This window comes from Pristis pectinata, chromosome 3, assembly GCF_009764475.1.
Source record: "Pristis pectinata isolate sPriPec2 chromosome 3, sPriPec2.1.pri, whole genome shotgun sequence".
Taxonomy (NCBI): domain Eukaryota; kingdom Metazoa; phylum Chordata; class Chondrichthyes; order Rhinopristiformes; family Pristidae; genus Pristis; species Pristis pectinata.
Window position 1 is genome coordinate 84,882,121 of NC_067407.1, and position 20,566 is coordinate 84,902,686.

General features: G+C 38.6%; 1 protein-coding gene across 1 annotated transcript; it reads right to left on the reverse strand.

Annotated features, from left to right (window-relative positions):
* Positions 1–1,602: 1,602 nt before the first annotated feature.
* On the reverse strand, positions 1,603–20,520 carry trmt6 (tRNA methyltransferase 6 non-catalytic subunit). Its single transcript, XM_052010639.1, has 11 exons — positions 20,200–20,520; positions 15,230–15,357; positions 13,757–13,866; positions 13,535–13,626; positions 12,942–13,025; positions 12,236–12,360; positions 7,313–7,659; positions 5,975–6,060; positions 4,963–5,065; positions 4,791–4,877; positions 1,603–2,987 (listed from the first exon to the last, which is right to left on the reverse strand). The coding sequence occupies exons 1-11, from the start codon at positions 20,373–20,375 to the stop codon at positions 2,814–2,816; spliced, it is 1,512 nt and encodes a 503-aa protein (XP_051866599.1). The 5' UTR covers positions 20,376–20,520; the 3' UTR covers positions 1,603–2,813.
* Between the last annotated feature and the right edge of the window lie 46 nt (positions 20,521–20,566).

Genomic DNA, 20,566 nt, shown 5'->3' on the forward strand with positions numbered 1-20,566 from the left:
CTTGTCTGGCATACCGATCGTACAGGTCAATTCATTACACAGTGCAGTTACATTGGGTTAGTACAGAGTGCATTGATGTAGTACAGGTAAAAACAATAACAGTACTTGGGAAACACTGCAACATTGTTCAGTGTTGCAGTGTATATACTGCAACAGTATATATTGATATTTACGACCACGATCAAATTAAAGCCTCAAAGTCCTGGCAGGTGCACATGTGGAGCAGTATTTATTCTACATTGCACTTTGACCATAAATCCTGTTTAGATATATGTATCATCTTTTAGCTCTTACATTGCCCCTTGCCCATTTTGTAACACTGTAACATTTATTTAAGCAAATTATACAGTTGCTGGTTTAACTTTGTAGTGGAGTCTTATTCCATATACGTACTCTGGGAATTGTGCTCTTTTGTGCCTTTCAGGGCAACCATTCTCACACCACCAAGTTAACATCACCAATCATACATATGGGATAAACAGTTGTTAAATTTTGTTGTTTATGCTTTGTGCTCAAAATGGACGTTAAGAATGGATTTCTCTTTCAGAAACATAGCTGCTTCAGCATATTTAAAAGTTTGGAATCATTTGAGAGCTATTGGAGCAGCAGCCTTTCAATGTGTCACCAGTGCTTCAAATCCATTCACTTACTGTATATGTTCAAGATCCAGCACTGTAAGATCCTAGCACTCCCCTGATTAACGAAGGTGTGAGGTTCCTAAAACCCCTCCATTATGCTAACATTTATATAGTGGGAGGTACAGTAAACTCAACTTCGCTGGGTGCAATTCCAGAAACAACTGTGAATATCACAATCATATATCTTGCCAGTAACGCTGCTGTTTGCTGCTTCAGTGACAGTCAAATACTACCAGCTGCTGTGGATGGCAAGAGAAGTCAGAAACTAGCCAATCTCAAATTTCAATTTGAAGCATAACAGTCATTCATCTAATCTTCATTCTTGCCAGATGGAAGAGCATTGGTGTTCCAAGTGAGCTTCCTACTCCTACTTAAGGGACTTCTTCCTATTGATCTGAACAGAAAGACTTTTGTGGTATTGGTTTACACAGAACCGTGCAAGAGGTACAGTCTCCAACTGTATCCACTGCCCTTTCTTGTAGTGAATAAAACATTTGTTAAGTGACAAATTTAATACATCTTTGCTACGATGAAGGACTTCATTAAGTAAATGCTAACTGAGGTCTACTTAAAGTGGGCCTGTTGAGTCAGAAAAAAAACAGCAATGCAGAAATATCAGGGTACATGGTCAGGCAAGTCTGTTCCCACACTTTCAGTATTACTAATTGAGCAAAGCATTATAACAAATATGACATTACCTTCCACAATGACACAAGGAACATGGGAGAAATGGTTTCATCATTTTAAATGTTACAAGAATGCACATGCAAACAGAATGTTGGGACTGGAAACTCAGAGTTTCATCTAACAATATGAATTATGATCTTAAAATAGTCGGAATCATCTAGGTGAAGTGGAACAGTCAAAACCGAAAGGAACATTCAAAAATGCATTCATGTGATTAATATGTCATAGTTGAAAATAGATCAAAGTAATTCTCAAAGATTTTCACATATTCTATAAATGATTTTCTATAGCAAATTACAGTTTATTGCAATTTAAATTGAATATTTTTAAATATGAAAGTATCTTTATTACAATTAAGAAAATTGGTTTTCAACCCAGAAAGCAACATAACAAGTCTTCAATGCATGCTAACTTTTATAGCACAATTTGCTTTCTGAAAACACATGCAGCTGTTGATTTTAAAGCCCGTATTTAAAAAGGGGTTAAAGAATAAATTAGTTTTCAAAGTAACAAGATTTGCAAAGAAGAAATTTAATGCCAGTACTTTCATCCATGCAGTTTGTCAAAGCACTAGGACACATCACAAAGACGCAGACAGAACAAAATTTAAAATGCAGCTAATTTTGATTAAAATATCTTAAGTAATTCCATTAGTTAATTAAAGTGATGAGACAACATAGTTAAATTGTTCTTGAAAACAATGACAAAATGTATAAATAAAATCACTAAAATTACTGAGCAAAAAACATTCAGTGCAGTAAATTAATTTTCATATCTTGATTTACAGAAATGTTTAAATCACAGCATCAGCGATTTGGGTTCAATCCTGACCTCGGGTACCGTCTGTGCGGAGTTTGTACATTCTCCCGTGATCATGTGGTCTTCCTCAGTGTACTCTGGTTTCCTCCCACATCTCAAAGCCACACAGATTGATAAGATTAATTGGCTACTGTAAATTGCCCCTAGAATGTAGGTGAGTGGTAGAATGTGGGTGGAATTTTAAAAAAAACAAGGTAAATGAGTGGTTGATGGTCAGCATAGACGATGGGCCAAAGGGCCTGTTCCTATGTTGTATCTCCCTAGGGCTCCACAAATCTGACTAAATCGGACCTTCATTTCCTAAGGTTGGAGGCCCTACAGCAGGGCAAGACAAATGGAACAATCAAACAGCATTGTCTGCATAAGAGTTCTGCAACCTGCTCTTCTTGAGCTAAACTTCAGCGTGTACACATTTTCCAAAATACTTAATTCCTTTTCCTTTCTTGCCCCTTTAAATCCACACAAAAATAAGTATTTTACAAATGATATACATTTATACATTTCACTGCATTGAGTATACCTTTTGAACTTTCCTCCAAAAACACACAAATTCCATTTTACATTAACAGAGTGTAGCCTCTTTAAAACCCATGACTTGAAGTTTTCAATGGTGTTCCAGTATTGAGCAGCTTCAGGATAACCAGCAATGCTTTGAGGAATGACAGACAGCTAACTTATAGAATCTTCTACTTTTTGTCTTTTAGCTAGAGCTTCTTCAAACTCTTGTGGCTCAGGAATACTGGCAACAGATTTGTCTCTGTCCATAGCAATAGTGATACCAGTCAGGATATAACCACCACCTCCACTCATTGTCAACTTCGGATGAGTTCGGTTTGGCAAAACCTGAAAAAATTTGGACAAATCATTTGTATGTTGTTATGATTAGCTAGGTTTGAAAGTCATTCAGTCTACTTTCTTTAAAATTTACACATTTTCAATAATTATTCACAATAGCAGTAATGGCTTTCGCTTGCCCAGTTTGTAAACTGTCTTCAATGGCCCAGAACTTGCAATCAATGGCAAGATAGCCATGCTCACCAGGAACTTCAGGACAGGATTTATCTCATGGTTCCTTCACTGGGAATGTGTAGAGAAGTCATCCATGAAATAAATACCATCACTAGGGTGCATGGGGTGGTGGAGAGAGAGAGTGGGAGGAGGTAGAGGACGAGGTCTGGCACCAAGGGCAGGAAAATAAGAGCCACACACAAAAGAAATGAAAAAAGTGACATTGACTAAGCCATGCCTCCTTGCCTTAGCTAGGAGTGTAAAAGCTGCTAAAACTTTGCAATGTTCCCAAGATACTTTTGAAAACTTATAATAGATTAAGAACTGCTTAAGCTATCAAAAGGTTTTGAAAATTAGAAATATAATAATTAAAGGTTTTTTTAAAATAAATCAAAATGATTAAAAACCATTCCAGTAAACTCGGTCTCTACATTAGGTTCAACCTGGCATAAGTTGTTTGAAATGATCACCCACTAGGTTTCAGGAAGGGGAAACCTGGGTTAGAAACAACTGTTTAACTGGAGGGAGGACAGAGTTAGCTAGAAGGGTTGGGGCTGAAAGAATAGCTGGAAAGTGGGCAAGCAGTGACAGACATATAATCTATGACATTAAGCAATATGTATCTTAGTAAGGAGAAAAGATTCCAAGGGAGGATTAAACTAACCATGCTTAATTTTCTTGATTAAGTCAAAAGAGAAAACAAAGAGCCAAAAATTAGTAGTGGAGTCTTAGACCAAAATAAATTCAGATTCCAGTATATAAGGAAAAAAAGAAGAAAATTAACCACGAGGACAAATAAGCAAGGAATATAAGAACAGACAATAAGAGTTTAAGTGTCGAAGAAGGAAGACAGAGGTCCAAGGTGTCATTGGCTCCCTGAAGAATGAGGCTGTGAAAAGATCACATTAAATATTTTGTGTCAGTCTTTATTGTACAAAGTGTATCCTAGGCTAATTAGCCATTGTAAATTATCCCTAGTCTGTAGGCGAATGGTAGAAACTTGGAGAGCTAAGAGAATAAAATGAAGTTAATGCAAAATTAGTGTAAATGGGTGTTTGATGATCAACACAGATATGACTGAGGACTCCATGACTTTAATACAAGTGACCTGGAGGAAAAAAGCTAATGTGCAATAGCCACATTTGCAGAGTTACCAAGATAAATATAGAAAAAAAAATGTTGATTTGTCATACCAAACAAAATATTGTTTGGACAAATTAAAGAATCTTGCACTGTACTGCTGCCGCAAAACAAAAAATTTCATGTCATATGTGAGTGATAACAAATCTGATTCTGATGTGTATCTTATCCTAATATAATGTGCATGGATTACCATATCAACTGCTGTAGCAGCTAAGAAGCTTGTGTGCACAAGGATGGGTCACTGATTGCATTCTGGCTTGCAGTAATTATTTGGAGGCAACTTGCCCACTCAACTTCACTCTATAATACACTCAATGTGACTAAAACAGAAAGAACTATTGCATAATTGTTGCAATATTCTAGAAAAACATTACAATTTGGTTACAAGGATACCATACAGCAGCTTAAGATTTAATGAAAATGGAAGGTGCTGAATATCTGTTTCTGAAATTCTATTTAAGGGGGCACATCCAAATAGCATGAATTTAAATTTACCTGATAACCCCTCAGCCACGTTTCAGATAGTCTTAAGTTAATAACTCCACCTCTTTCTCGCAGATCCGCATAGCACGTGAGCAATGGCTAGACAGGGTAAGAAAATCAATGAATTGAGCTGTGCTCTCAAATATTCAATCAAACTAATTATGTACCAAATATCTAGTTTTACCTCTTTGTACTGGCAGTAGATGACAAATGGTCTGGATGGTGCCACAAACTCCAGAAGAGAAAGTAGTAAGGGACTAGGATACAGCCTACTTGCAATAATTAACCTAAAACATCAAAATTTAATAAAACATAGAGAATTTTCATTTAAGTGAAGTTAGCTAGTGACTATAATTGTTCTATATGAAGAACAATATGGGCATATAGCATTTATATGGAGCTGCCATTACCAGCAAATTGGATTTGTATGACACCTTTATAGAGTAAAATGTTCCAAGCCAGTTCACAAAAGCACAATTGCACTAAAATCACACCATCCAAAAGGAGGTGATGTTAGGGCAGATGAGCAAAAGCTTGGTCAGAAATGGATTTTAAAGATAGAGCTGAAGTGAAAGCATATATTTAGGACAAAGATACCAAAAACCATTATAGTACATTCACATATATGAAGAGTTATATCAGAAGAAATTACTGCAAACAAGCAATTATGCACATCCAATGATAATTTACAAATGGACAGGTAATCATAAAATATTTGATCCTAAGATTTTATATGGGAGGGAGTGGGCTAGGGTCAGTTTCATTTTCAAATAAAAAATAATTACTTAAAAGTCTGCACACATTGGGGGACAGTCCTTTAATGGATATCAGTCGGCAACAATTCAGGTTGTCTGTGGCATCATATACAGAGAGAGGGGAAGAAAGGAAAGTGAAAGGGGAAAGAGCATGCATGGAGTCTAGCACATGTAGGTTTGGTTCTGCATCACTTGTGCTAGGGGTGGGGTGTGAAATAGCAAGAATAGCGATTTGCTGCTATAGTTTCAGGATATTAATTGCCCCAGCAGTGAAGGGCAGTCAGTGGGTCAATGGGATCCATTACTTGGGCTGCATCTCCCCTGACCGTCAACATAACCACTAAGTGTTCACCTTAACAAAAAAAAAATCAAATGCACGCAATATTTTCACATCAGTTATAACATTCGTCAAAACAAAAGCAAAGAGTTTAAAATCCAGACCCATCTGCATTTCTCTCCTGAAGCACAGCAGCAGCAGCCTGCAGTTTCTTGAGTCGATCTTCTTGCTTACTTTTCCTTTCTTCGACCTGTCATGAGACATGTTTTGACTTGTATAAGAGCAAATATAAATATGTTTTGAAGTCTGCACAGTACTGTTCAAGAACAATCAAATAAGAAAGGTCTGGCTGCAGATCACAAGCATTGTCTTTTTATTTTTTTTTAAATTATTAAAATAAATCTCCTATCCTACAGGAAGTAAATGAACAATACTGCTATCAAGTAACAATGCAGCCAGAATTAGATGGCAAGAGTATGGCCCTGTATGGAAGTAAGGGACTATCAGAAAGGAGATATATCAAGTTCTTTCCCCACTCCCTCCAGGCTAAATTTTGTCAGCAGTGCATGATGCAGGTGAGCATCAAAAACCATGAGCTAATAGTTGCCCAGGATGTGTTTTAGCCAGGACACTCGGATTTTCAAAGAGGGACTATTTAACAGATTACATTTTGAAATTACATTGATTAGTATTGTTCAATATAGTTAAACCCAAAGCATTCTGAATTGCCACACAAGCATTCACTTTTTCAGTTCAAAGAAAGCAAGAAGAAATCAATTATTCTGTTGCCTTCTCCCATTGAAGTTATCACTAAGACTTGCTAAGTTTTAAGTCAATGATTAGATGCACACTTGCCAAGAAACTTCTGCTTGGGAATTTCTGTAGGCTGAAATTCAAGCATCACAAGTAGTATGAAACTGAAATTTGCTGCTTTGATCACTGAGTGGAAGTCTACAGCAGAGCAAGTATTTCAACCATGTCAGTAACTTGCCCCAATATCTCTAGTGACCCATATGAAGAGAGAAGTGGATCAAATAATTAAACTGACCAAGACAATGCCATGAGACAGCTAAAATGTACATACCCCGTCCCCTCCGCAAGACCAAATTTGCCTGAGCAATTAATGCAAAATTACAAAACAGTTAAGAGCAGAGGCAAATAAAAAGTGTTGATTAGGTTCAAACACAATTTCAATTAGAAAATGCAAACCAAAAGAAAAACAGCAAAAATAGTCTCTTTGTGAAGATGGAAAATATTGAACATTATTTTATTGCTTGTCACATTTGCTCAAGTTAGTGGGGATTGGGCACCTGGGGATTCTGCTCTCAATAGCAATCAAACAAATTGATTATCCCCAGATAAAAACTAATCAATCCGAAGAAATAGATATCACACACACACACACACGCACGCACAATAAATATTTTAATCACTGAGCCCCAGAAATCAGATGTATTAGAATTTAACATTCTACATCTATATCCTACTGAAACAAATCTTACATTGGATTTTCTATCTGCATTTGTCTCTTTATTTTCTGTGTCCTCACAAGCAACATCCTTGGCCTCAGTTTCCCCAGCTTGGTTGTTATCCATCACGGTCTTGGCACAAAGCACCCCATCACCCTGTTGTGTGCTCAGTGGGCTCCTATTACCTTCTCCCAACTCAACTTTGGTTTGATTCTGTAATGTTTCATTCTCAGCTGAAAATTTTCCAGAAAGAAGACTGTTCAATTTGTTGATAGGAAAATCATACAGGTGGTCATAAAATGATTTTGGAAATCCAAAGTTCTCCATTGCTGCTCTAATAGGCATGCTACCTGGATACATGTGGACAACAGAGCCATAACCTGCAAAGAGAAATTGAATAGGTTATGTTGAATGAGAAACTGAATGCTAAATACAGACATGTTTGTCTTCTGGTTTGGGGCTATCTTGCAGATGAGAAATTAATTTCAAATAATATTTAGCTCATACTTTGTGTAAGTCAGGTTAGTTAGTAAAGTGCTTGGTCAAGCAGAGAACAAGAATGCATTTGAAACAGTATCCTGGAGCAAAATATCTAGGTGAGATAAAGGAACATGCACTTTAGGACTTAATTTATATAAAGAGGCTGGATTAATTATTAATCTCATTGCAAAGGATCCTCAGAAGAAAATTGATTACATAAATATGGAATTTTTATTTTCAGTGAATGAGATTCAATTGTCTCAGAAACTAGAATTTTTAAATAAAGTAAATCACATGGACACGACTGGCAATTTGGGTCAGGTCAACTGGGAAATCAGACAAGGTTTTCCAGCAGATAAACAATGGCAAATATGTAAATAAATATTTAAATTCTCAACAACTGTATATCCCATTGTGAGAAGCTATGGATATTAAAGAAAAAAACAACAGATTAAAATAAGAGGTTGAAAATTGCCAACAGCAGCAAGCCTGAGTGCTGGAGCTTAAGGAAGCTGGAACAGATGACTAAAACATTGATAAAGATGGAGAGGATAGAATACAAGAGTAAATTGTTGAGAATGTTTTAATAATTATGTGTAAAGGCATGGGTCAGTTCCAGCTTGGGAGGCTGTAAATAATGAGATGCTGCAAGGATTGGTGCTTAGGTTTATTCACAATCAATATCGGTGATTTGTTTGATGGTACCACAATTAATCTATCCAAGTTTATTGATGATACAAAGCTGGATAGTAAATTATGAAGAGGCTGTGAAGAGGCTTTGAGGGGATACAGGAGAAACAAAGGACTGCAGATGCTGGAATCTAGATGAAAAAACACTACAATGCTGGAGGAACTTAGCAGACCAGGCAGCATCTGTGGAGAAAAGCAGGCGGTCAACGTCTGAAGAAAAGCAGGTGGTCAACTTCTTCCTGAAGAAGGGTTCTGACCCGAAATGATGACAGCCTGCTTTTCTCCACGGATGCTGCCTGGCCTGCTGAGTTCCTCCAGCATCATAGTGTTTTTCATCTTGAGGGGATACAGACAGGGAAGGTGGCAAGGATGTGGCAAAGTGAAAATAATGTGGAAAAATGTCATCCATTTTGGTAGAAAAATAAACAAAAAGAAAGGGTATTTTTTTTTAAGTGTTGTGAGATTAAAGGACTTGGGCATCATAGAAACAGGCCCTTTAGCCCATCATGTCCATGCCAACAAAGAAGTAAACTAAAATGAGAGGCTCAAAGTTGCCAAAAGCAGCAAGTCTGAGCAATGGAGATATAGGAAGCTGGAGCAGATACCTTTCACCAGCACTTGGTCCATAGCTTTCTATACCTTGCTGATTCAAGTGCTAGTCTAGATACTTCTTAAAACTGTTCCACCATTCACTCAGGCAGCACTTGCCAGATTCCAACCACCCCCTGGATGAAAAGTTCTTCCTCAGATTCCCTTTAAGTCTCTTACACCTTACCCTAAATCTATCCTCTTTAGTTTTAAGGTACTTCTGCCATGAGGAAAAGCTTCCTAATATCTACCCTATCTATGCCCTTCATGCTTTTGTATATTTCTATTAGGTCCCACCCCAGGCTCCTCCCTCTTTATCCAGTCCTCAATCTCTCTTGTTACCACTATAATCCTATTACTTTGACATTGCTGTGATTTATCTATATATCTGCTCCTCTATCTCCTGCTGTTAGGGAACCTAGCATCCTCCTCCCCAACCACAAAATGATTGTGGCCTATTTGTTTCTAACGTCCACTTATATGGGCCAAATTGGAACAGCTTTTTAGGATTTCATTCCTCACGAATTTTGGAGTCCATTACTGCAGTAATGTTGCAATGCCACCTCCCCTTTTACATTCCCTGATGATTCTAGACCCTGGAATGTTGAGCTGCCAGTCCTACCCTTCTTTCAATCATTTCTTTGTTGAAAGCAACAGCATCATATTCTCAGGTGCTGATCAACACAAAGTTCACCTGTCTTATTAGTCAGACTCCTTGCCTTAAAAAAAAGATGCAATTTCACCTTGCATTTAGCCAATGTGCCTTAACTTGCCTTTGTTTGTTCTGCCTATTCGACTGATTTAGTTTTCCTTCTTTATTTATCTGCTACTCCCGTCCAATTGTACATTGACTCTATGCCCCATTCCCTTTCGGAGTTAGCTTAAACCCTTCCAGAAATTTAGTGCCCTCCCTCATGCATCATCCCTTTAGCCATGCATTTATCTGACCTATCCTATTCCTTTACTCATTAGCACATGGCACTGGAAGTAACCCAGAGATTACAACTTTACAGATCCTGCTCTTTAATCTGTTACCAAGCTCCTCAAATTCATTTTGTAGGATCCCACCTCTGTTTTTACTTATAACTTGAGAAACAATGTGGACAATGACTTCTGGCTGTTTATCTTCCTTTAGAAAGCCCTGCAACCTTTCTGTGACATCCTTGATGCTGGTACCAGGGAGACAACATACAATTCTAGGTTCACATCTTTGGCTGCAGAAGCACCTGTCTATTCCCCTCAACCCTTGGACTTTTGATCCTTTTCCCTTGTGCAACCAAGCTACCCACAGTGCTGTAATCTTGCCTCTAGTTGGGATTCCTCAGAGAATACAATCAGCCTATCATTTTCCAACACAGTAGTGGTTTGGGAGCAAGATGAACTCTGGAAGTTTCCCTGATTACCTACCTGCCTCCCTTCCTCTGTGGAGGCAGAGTTAGTCAATGTTTCGGGTCAAGACCCAGCATTAGAGTCTGACTAATAAGACAGGTGAACTTTGCGTCAAGACTCATCATCTGGTGGGCAGTCATGGGATAAGGTGTTCAGCCTCTTAGGACTTGAGAGCAAAAGAATTATGCAAAGTGATGAAAATCTGGATGGCTCTACTCCAGAGGACCATAGATGCTCAGCCATTGATTAAATTTAAGGTGCAAACTGATAGATTTTTGGACAGTGTGGGAATCAAGGGCCCCAGGGAAAGAAAAATGGGTAGGATTGAGTTCAGCTACCATCTCATTGAATACCAAAGCAGGCTCAAGGGCAGCATGGTTTACTCTTGATTCTATTTCTTATTATCCTATTTCATGAGGGGCAGATTCTGAGGCAGGGATCCAGAGATGGCCAGTTAAACCAGTTATGATTGAAAGCAGCATTTACGTAGATGACATCAGGACACCCCAAGTGTTCTATACCTAATGAAGCATGCTTGAAGTGTAATCACTGCTATAAACATTGGCAACAAGATAGCCAATTTATAAACTACAAACCGCCAATGTTATTGTCAACAGATACATCTGTTTTCGTGATGCTGATTAAGATTGGTGAGGACACCAGAGATATTGCTGCTGTTCTTCTTCAAACTAATGGCATGGAATCGCTATCGTATACTTGCAAGAATTGACAGTGCCTCAATTTAATGCCTCATCTGAAAGATAATAGTTCTGATAATGTAGCACTCTCTCAACTATGCACTAGAATTTCAGCCTAGATTTCTGTGCTTAACTCTCTGGAGTGTGATAATGGACCCATGACCTTTTCACTCAGAGACGAAAATGCTACCACTTACAGTATGCTAAGGCTTACACAGGTGACACAAAGATCTTGTGTTGGATTTGAAGAGGACACACAGCTTTTTTACGAATGGCTGATATGCAGTCAAGGACATCAAATGAGGAGGTGAAGAAGTGGCATTATAGAGGGGAGAGATCAAAGATTTGACAGCAAGTTAGCACAGTTAGTTACAGGTAATTTGGGAAGTTCTATTCCTTCCAGACTAGAGGCAACTGGAGTTGGACAAGAGAATAATGAGCATGGTTGTTCAGGACCAATTAAGCCTATCTTTTTTGAGAAACCTTTTTCCTTTAGGAGTTTGTAGTTTCTCTTACATGCATTGTGGTATTTTCATCAAGACGAAACAGGCTGGATTTTATAGGGAAATGCAAAATCAGCATGGACAACCTGCTCTTTGCTATTTATTTCAGAAGGAGTAAAATGCCAGAGACATTAAGGCAAGTGTCTGCATTTTTAGATTTATCCATTTTGAATTACGTCATTTCTAGTTTATACTTAAATTATTAACTTTTTAAAATTATTTTTCAAATTTAATAGATTTCATAATAGATTAAATATTTTTCAATGCTTCAGAATGCGAGAAAAGGTTTAGTACTTTGACAGTTGGCATAGCCAGCTACCACAGATTTTCAAGGGCAGAGCTTTTCAAGCCAACCCTGCCAACGTAATGGGTCTGAGTGTGGAAGTTCCTGCCATGGTTTAGGGCCTCATTGTAAATAAAGAAGGCTTGTGCAATAAAGTTCTCAGAGGGTTGGCAGTGGGGGGGGGGGGGGGGGGGGGGGTGGGGGGGGGGATGGGGGGTGGAGAGGGGGTGGTCAGTGTAAGAATACAATGTAATTTTAAAAGAAGTACGTTTGCAACATTAGAAATCCTCATGTCAGAAGTCTGCAAATTTAGATTTTTTTTTACCTCCTAACCTCTCCATTACAGAGCCTAGTACCAGGCCAGCACAGGTTTCCACTACAATTACTTTGCAGCCAGCATGGATATTCCCAAAAGCGAGCATCTGAGCCAGGGTGTCATAACGTAAATGACTGGAAGAGAATGTTTAGATAATAGTTTTTTCAAATATCATGTTGTTAGACAATTAATAATCATCATTTTGTGAAGTACTGCACTATTAACTTAGTGCAATTTAGCACAAATGATTTAAACTTTCTTTCATCAAAGATACTGAAGGAACCAGAACAATAATAGATTAAATTTAATAAAATGTTTTATAAACTGATTTCTAAACCAAACAGGTTGCTTTTCGCTTCCTTGTGCCTTTCCCCGAAATAAAAATCACCTTTCACAGACATACCATTACAGTCCTTTATTTCTAAACTGAAGAAAATCTTTCTATTACAAAGTAATTTGAGATAGCATGGCCTGGATGCACAATAAAGCCATTTATAGCCCCAAGAATTGATATAGTAATTTCACCTACATACCCACATCAAGCAAGAAATCTCCATTAGTCACAACAGACACTTTCATACCAAGCTATCAAACTGGTTTATTTATGGTGAAGAGGCAGTTAATGAAGTGGATTCAAAACTATAGCAGCTACTGGTCTGGAATGTGTTTTAAACATTTTAAACTTCACGGAAAAAAGATCAGCATGATCACTCACCAAATTTTACCTGGTTCACGGCAATGATACATCATGGCCATTATTCTTGCAGTGGGTTTCAAGATAGTTATAAATGCTTCATATCTGTGAACAAGATGTAACCAAGTTAAAATGTTACTAGGAATTAGCTTTCACCATCTTGGAGCAAAATTAAAAATTTGAACTGCAAAAACAGTTACACAATTATTGTTTACCTGATTAGTTACACATATTTCTTGCTTTCACACAAATTTTGTTTTAAAGATAATCAAGTCTGCCGCTGTAAGTATTCAGAAATTTGCCTACACATTGTATTAATACAATGTGTCAGTTAACTACACACTCATTGCAAAGTAGTGAAATGGCACAGCCACTGAATCAGGATTTTACAAAAGGAAAAGCTGACCGTAAAATACGATAGTTAATATTTATTACAATTAAAGAAAGAAAACTGTAAAATATATGTAATCGGTATCATTATCCACCATCCCCAACCACCTCCTCCACTGATTTATAGATTATAGCAACTAAGAAAAAAAGAAATTTGGGTGAAAATATTTACATCCAAAACAAAAAGCATTGTTTTCCCATCTCCTACCCAATGAACAGCTTACTTTTTCTTCTTTTTCTTGATATATTTTTCTTGAGAAAATTCAGTTTTATCTCTAAATGTTGTGCTGTTTTCTATAAGACGTTGAACAATATCCTGTAAAATTAAAAAAAAACTTTTCTTTTAAGAATAAAATGTTTATTGTGAATACTGATGGATATAATTACTGTGAAAAGTTTAACACTTGGCAAATGCCCATGCCCAATAGTATAAAATACATTCCTACCTGCCCTTTCAAGCCTTGCCCTTTAAGTGCCTCAATATCATCTCTGCTGAGCCTCTGAGACTTGCCATCATCAATTATGTTTCGGTTATCAACACCTGCTTCATTGGGTTCTGTAGCAAAAATAATGTGTAATGTTCTAAAACAGAAAACACTCAATGCCTTTTACATGGATAAAAATCTAGCTTCACTTATTTGGTTAAAAGGTTTTCAAGGTGTAAACTAGTGTAAAACACTCAAATTAGTGTTTAATGTGGAAGAACCACATTACTCAACTTCCCATAACTGAGCTGCAACCAATATTGGCTGTGCGTTTCAGAGAATAAAGCTATTAAGCAGAAATATTACCCTGCCCTATCCTTGATGACAAATATCCATCTTGTTTCATTTCTTAGAACAAAGCACTAAACTTTAAACAAAGAGTCTACAACATTGCCACCAATTAAGAAATGCCCAGAAGCTAAACAATTGGGAATTTAGAAAACATCCTGGGCCCAATGATGCTTGACTGGGCTGTGCCACGAGTTACTCACATATGAATTAAAAGTAGGCTACATGGCTCCATCGATCCTGGTCTGTCATTCAATAAGATCATGGCTGATCTGACTGCAACTTCAACTATGCATTCCTGCCTACCCTCTACAATGTACTGTGGCTCCCACAGCCACATCAAGTTTTTCCTCCCCTGCAGATTTAATTGAGCTTAAAGCTTCACTGCCATGGCCATTCTGTGATAAGTGGTGACTAGGCCAGGGCAACAGAATCCTAGACTACCAACCACTTCTATATGACCTTGGTAATTAGAGAAACATCCAAATAAAATTGTAATAGACTTATATAATTAAGAATAAATACAATTTTTGATCTTTAAAAGCAGTTTTATCCACTGCAAATTAATCAAAACATTGACATCAATTGCTTAAATAAAGCATTTTACTCAAACTTTCCATTAATGACTGGTATAAAGCCATAGGACCAAATAAAGTTTGTTTTTATTCATTCATGGGACGTAGACATCCTTGGTCAAATGTTGATATTTATTGCCTATTCCCAATTGCCCCCGAACCAAGGAGGCAATTAAGCCTCAACCACATGGGTGAGTCTGGAGTCACATATAGGTCAGACCAGGAAAGAAAGATGGCAGATTTCGTTCTCTGAAGGACCTCGTGAAGCAGCCCCCAAGATCAGGAATGTTTTTGCTCCTCCCTTAGACTTGGTGCCAAGTCCAGCAGCAGAGTAGTGTTCCATACTTATATCGCTGAACATGCTGTCCTGTGAGGAGCACTTCGCTGGTAATACTCTTAAAAACCCCCAAAAAGTTAAGCACATTTTGGCCCTCATTTTCTCCTCCCCAAGCAAATTAACTCACCTTCCTTTTCAGTTCCATAATTATGTATTAACTGTAGCACTGACACTAAGCTGCAAAAAAATACAATTCATAGATACAGATTTCAAAACAAGAGCTTCTGTCATTACCTTCAATTTCTTCAGATTTTGCTTTACGTGGTTGGAGTGCCCCACCAATGGAAACTTCAAAAGTCGTGCCATATTTATGTCCAATTGCATTGTCCAAGTAAAACCACTGCTTCTCAAAGATGATTTTTCTATAGAGAAGAAATGTTTGAGATTTAATAAGTTCTGAACTGAAAATTAATTTTTCATCTCAAGTCTCATTACCAAAGTAAAATATTCTCAAAATCTCAAGAGCTCATTTCAGCATGTCATGAGTATTGGTTGTGGTGAGAATGTGTATAAGGTATAAGGAAAGGTTAGGAGAGTAAAAGATTGAGCCCTGAGATGTGAATTAAAGGGTACATCACTATGGCTGTAATAGACTGCTTGAAATAGCTGTGCTTCGCTTTGCAGTGCCTTGCTCCAGAGATTTTGCTTGCATCAGCTAGTTTTCTGCAGCCTTGAGGTATGATAGTACCAGTACAATCAGTTCCTGTCTCAGCAACTCTGCACAATTGACTCCTGCTCCACTAAACTGACCCTGAGACCACCATGAGGAATCTTATGTATACAAAGATAAATGGTGGAACCAGATGGTCCGAAAAGATTAAGGAACTATAGCTTTGTAGAAGTAGTAACTTTAAGTAAATTCCTTTGTCTGTAACCAATCATGATGTAGAAAATAAATGCAATCCTGCCTGACTAATGCATGATCATTCCTTGTATGGCAATTGTTTGCACCTCTGAAAAAGTATAAGAATGTATGTAGATCAATGTATCTCAGAGACCACCCAGTCCGGGACGTAGGTGCCTGGCTTGGTGCTCTCTCCTCGGATCAAGTAATGAAGAGATTGAACGAGAACAGTGGTCTTTGAGTCTTCTCTCCAACCGAATTCGACAGTGGCCCAAAGTAATTTAATTCCCCAGATGTAGTTGCATAACCCAAAAATCAGAAGAAATGGCTCTTATTTCAAAATGGTTTACAAGTAGTGGGATACAAAATAATTTAACCACTCAAGATGAAGAGGCAAAGCACTTCCACATTGGGACAACATAAAAAAGGAGATAACAGCATCATAAAACAGAACATCACAAGGGGTATGGCTTTCCACTCCACATTATTTTCCTTAATCTCACACAGCCACATTGTTCTGAGAAGCCAGAAAGCATACAACTAAAGAGTGTTGCATAAGAATGCAAAAAGCATTCATAACAAATTAGATGGACTAGTGAGTAAATGGACTATGAAAAAGGGAAAGTAACAAAAACAAATGCCAGTCCTTTGAGGCAGGGCAAACTATAATGGGAATAAAGAAATGGCTTAGACATTGAATAATTTTTGTAGTTGATTTGACTTACAAAATGTAATTTAAAGATACAATAAAGCATTAAAAATAATGGGGAACCAACGGGTCTAAAGCATGAGCAACTTTAAATGAAAGAAAGTAATGGAGAAATTATTAAAAACTAAAAATTTCCCCAGGATTTGAATTATCCACATCCCCAGGTTATAACCCAGTGTTTTAAGTGGTGACCAGTGAGATACAGATGCATTTGTGATGATTTCCAAAAATCCCAAAATTCTGCAACAGTCTCAACTGATAGGAAAGTATCAAAGGTAACACTGCTTTGAGAAAGGAGGAAGCTGAATTGTAACTCAGTTCACTTGAAAAGAGGTAACGCGACATTGAGAATACAATTGGCTACACCATGGTTCTATGAATGGAAGACTTAGAATATAATTGATTACACCATGGGTTGATGAACAGAAGACTTTTTTGAAGATGCAACTACCAGGCTGAATAAGCGAGAATCAATGTAGTATACTTGAATTTTCAAAAGATACCTAATTAAGTAAAAATATCAGTAAAGCAGCCAGTTTAATCAACGACCTCACACACCCCGGACATTCTCTCTTCTCCCTTCTCCCATCGAGCAGAAGATACAAAAGCCTGAAAGCACGTACCACCAGGCTCAAGGACAGATTCTATCCCGCTGCTGTTATAAGCTTATTGAATGGTTCCCTGGTATAAAATGGACTCCTGACCTCACAATCTACCTCGTTATGACCTTGCACCTTATTGTCTCTCCCCTTCTGCAATTTTAAATAAGCTTGCTTTCTCACTTTTACAGTTCAGACCTGAAACATTAACTCTATTTTTCTCTTTCCACAAACGCTACCTAACCTGCTGAATATTTCAAGCATTTTCTGCTTTTATTTCCTGTTTTCCAGAGTCTTATTATGGATTCTGATGGTCAAGGGCAGCATTGTATGGCAGGGGCAGACTGGTAAAGAGGATCTTTGTCAACAGACAAAAAGTGCTGGAGGAACTCAGCAGGTCAGGCAGCATCTATGGAGGGAAATGAACAGTTGACGTTTTGGGCCAAGACCCTTCATCAGGACTCCGTCTCAGAGGATCTTCATTTTTGGATGTTTAGTGTAAGGCTGATCCTCTTGTACACCAGTGCAGGAGTCAATGACTTGGAGCTCACTCTCTGAATGTGCACATACACCAGCGCCATCTACACACTATAAATCAATGACCGAGGTTAGGGTGATCTTGGGTTATGGAGCGGAAACAAACAGCATCAATGTTCTTGCTCATACTGTAGATTAACCAACTTCACCAGGAAGCAGAGCAGAATGATAATTATTTCTGAGAACTACCAAATTTGAGAAGAAATTCCCATAATTCAGCCATTGATGGAATCAAAGCTTTTATGTGGTCAAGCAAGACCATGCAAAGTGGCTAATGTTGTTCCCTATATTTTTCATGGATGTGCCGCATGATGGTTATGTGCACTGTACCTCTTAATGGAGTCAATCTACTTTGCTCCTTGGAGGAGCTTTTTGGCTTAAAAGGTCTTTGTGATGACTTTCTTCCTCGTAGAGCAAGGAGACCCCTCTGTAACTATTACAATAACACTTGTCTGCTTCTGCAAGAAGATGGACTTTATTACAGCACCTGTCTTCTCCAGCATGCTCTGCTCTTCATAAGGTCTTGAATTAGCAGTAGTACTTCTCCATCATTTTTTATTACTTCAGCAGGGATTTTCTCTGCTCCAAGGGCCCTGTTTGCCTCTGAAGACAAAAACACTTGTTTTTCAGCCATTGGGTGGGTTTTCAACCTCTTGCTTGGTTGGGGTAGCGTTGAGCCTGTAGAGGATACTGTGCTGTGAGAGGAAGTAAAGCATACTTGTGTCAAAGGTAGTCTCAGCTGAGAACTTCTTTAAAGTGCTCCTTCTAGCCAGAAGACATCCATCCTTGAAAAGCTCTCTTCTGATCTCAATGAGGTGGGTCCTTGCGTAGCAGATGGTCTTGAGAAAGTTGAAGAATCTACACATCGCTGTTATTGACTGGTTGGTAGATCTTCTGCTGTCTTTCCACATTCTATCTGTTCTTTAGGTCACAAGTTCTTATATTGAACCAGTGCTTTCTTATGCCTACGGACCAGTTTTTCATTCAATGAGGTGTTTTTTTTTAAACAACAGCACAAGACTGCTATGTTTTTACAATTAATTAACGTCTGGATCTCTTCACCTTTCCCATCAAACCAGCTTCTGTTCTCTCTAGTAGAGAAGTGTCAAGTGTTAATTATAGTGGATTTTAGGGTAAATTAAGTATTGTGAAGAATCTTGGCTCCTGTTGTTTAGGACTTGTCAGAATATATGGGAGGTGCTGATTGAGCACAGCTCTCTTTGCAGAGGCATCAAGTGCTTTGATATTGATTTTCCGGCAACAGCATTTCTGTTGTCGTTACTGCTTAGGAGCATGATTGATGGAAATGATAAACTGCATTATGCAGCTCATCAGCTTTCAGCATGCATCACATGTGAGGTGAATTGGACAGCCTATTAGTTCCTTCATGATGTAAGCTAGCAGGTGCCAATGTTTAGATTGAGAATGAAATTTTATCATTATCTCTCAGATAAAATAGGGTGCTGGTTAGTGCAAGATCATGTTCCAGGCATTCTGTCATAACTCTGTTGGAGTTGACTTGCCCCATTCTTTCCTTGTCAATCACACCTTTCCAGAGGTGACTGAAGTGACCAGGGTTTATCAGTTGCTCTCCTGTTGAGACTCTTTCCTCTCCTGTTGAGGATTTCTTCCTGGCCTCATCTGTTAGTCTGAGTGTTTGACATGAGCGTGTTCTATGTCAGAATGTAGTGAAGGGTCTTGAGATATTTGCTCATCTACAGGAGAAATTGCTGAGAAGCCAGTTTAGCTCATTCTAATGGCAAACCCAAAGTCATGAAGACAGAATTTCTCTTCCTGTTGGTCATTCGCGTAGATACATCTCATTCTCTGAACAGGCTATTTTCTATCCATGATTTCTTATTCAGATGGTGATGTTAATTTCAAAGTGGTTCAGTTCCTGGGCTATATAGCGGTATGATGATCTGTCACTGTTGGGATTGTCCATGACCACCCTGGCATTCCAGGTCCTGAATTTGATTCTGAGAGTGCACGTTTTGTAATTGGGAAGCGAAAAGGGAAGGGATAGGGCTGCAGCAGAGTGATGTAGGGGACTGAGGAATAATCCATGGGTAACGATCCATAGGTCACAATGTTCTGTGAGAGAACAGGATGCACATGCATATGGGCAGGGTATATTAAAATGCTCGCATCTATTGTGTCTTAGTCCATGCAGCCGAGGCTGGGTTTTAGTTATCTTAGTCCTTTTTACAGTTTTTAAGATTTAACTCTGTCAAGTCCAGGAAGCCGCTGAGATTGCATCAGCTGCTTCACACTAACAGAACTTACACACAGGCATTTTCCAGCTTAGTATCCTGGTTGACACGAAAACCTTACTGCTCAGAAGGCAGAATATGCCACAACTAATCGCCTTTAGTAATGGAGAGATCATTAAAGACATTAATAACATGACCATAAATCTGCATTGTTCTAGTATAACACTTAAAACGTTCTTGTGGAAGTCGAGAACCACCCCCTTTTCAAGGTTCATACATACTGGATGCTAAAGCAGAAATACCTCTTCCTGTGCACTTGCACAGCTTTAAACACGTCGTCTCTCTTTAGGACCACGTGGTGCCCCTCACAGACCGTGTCGAGACTCGGTGCATTCGCCACGGCTGACGTCGCCGCCGCTCCCTTGTCACCTTCCTCCCCACGGTTAGGGACATTCAAACCACTCCCATTCTCCAGCATGCCTTCCAAAAAAGGCCAAACGAAGAGAGCCCTCGAACCACACAAAACAGAAACACAAGGAGCGACCCACACCGCTCGATGTCAAACAACCCCGCCTGGCTCGCCCTTCGCTTTAATCGCCCGTACGCAAGCAGGAAGCGGAAGTGATAAGCGACGCAGCGCGCGGGAAGCTGGTTTGAACGGTTCGAATG